Consider the following 1,040-nt stretch of genomic DNA (forward strand, 5'->3'; position numbering starts at 1 on the left):
GCAAAGCGGGGGATAAAAACCCTGCCACAGCATTTTTCAAAGAAGACAGGGGGAAGAGGACTTAGAGGGCGGTCGCACGGGCAAAGGCCCGAGTCAGGAAGCGTCGGTGTTCCGGGCGGCAGGATGCCAGGGGAGGCGGCGGGATTGACAGGGGAGGGGGCGACCCCGAGCGGAGCGGCGCGAAAAGGGGAGGGGGCGGCGGCGAGGCGCCGGTGAGCGAGGCGCACGCGCCATCAGACGGGGACGCGCCGCTGCGAGATGGAGGGCGGCGGTGACGGAGGCGAGGCGCGAGGCGGCGGCGGCGGCGGCGGCGGCGGCGGCGGCGGCGGCGGCGGCGGGTCTCGGTGAGCGGCGGCGGGAGGAGGAGCAGCGGCGGCGGGAGGAGGAGCAGCGGCGGCGCTCGCTCGCTGTTGACGGGAGCGCTTTTGAGCCTGGGAGCCCATGCCACTGCGACCGGCGTGCCCGGGAACGGAGATCGCGCGCGCGCCGCCACTCACGACGCGCGCGCGATCTTCGCGGAGTCGGGTCCCCAGAGGGAAGCGGTCTTCTCGGCCGACGTCCAGCGGCGCGCAAGGAAGCAGGCGCAGCGGAGGCGGCCTAGCACCGGCTCGGCGCCGGGCGGTTGCGCTGCCCGCGAGCCGCGTCCTGAGCCTCGGCAGCGCGCTGCGCGGCGCGGCGCTCGCGCTGCTTCTGTGCCGAGAGCGGCATGATTCGCCAGCTGAAGCTCCAGACTCCTCGGGTCCGCGAGTTGCACGATTTGCGCAGGTTGAGGGGAAATTGGCGTTATCGTCTGAAAGCAGTCTTGGGTGGTGAACCTACGTCCCATGTCGCTATTCGCTGGTCTTCACATAAAACGCACAAGCCCGGGCCCGAAATCGCACAGAGACAGTCACGCAACACGGAGTCAGGGAAGGCGAGCAAAGACCTTATCGCGCGCGCTAGACGGCATTCACAGCCTTGTTATTGAGAAGAAAATACGTCCTATTGCGCTGTGCGCTGGTCTGTGAGAGGTTGAGGTGCGAGCCCTGGTCCTGGAGGCC

At 69.0% G+C, this 1,040-nt stretch overlaps 1 protein-coding gene across 1 annotated transcript; it reads left to right on the forward strand.

Annotated features, from left to right (window-relative positions):
• Positions 1 to 259: 259 nt before the first annotated feature.
• EMIHUDRAFT_373804 (hypothetical protein) lies at positions 260 to 692 on the forward strand (the record flags this gene model as incomplete). The annotated part of the gene is made up of 3 exons (XM_005777985.1): positions 260 to 458; positions 522 to 525; positions 564 to 692. Coding segments are annotated over 3 exons (332 nt in total), but the record flags the coding sequence as incomplete, so codon positions are not given.
• Positions 693 to 1,040: the final 348 nt, after the last annotated feature.

This window comes from Emiliania huxleyi, assembly GCF_000372725.1.
Source record: "Emiliania huxleyi CCMP1516 unplaced genomic scaffold EMIHUscaffold_2507, whole genome shotgun sequence".
In the NCBI taxonomy this organism is placed as follows: Eukaryota; Haptophyta; order Isochrysidales; family Noelaerhabdaceae; genus Emiliania; species Emiliania huxleyi.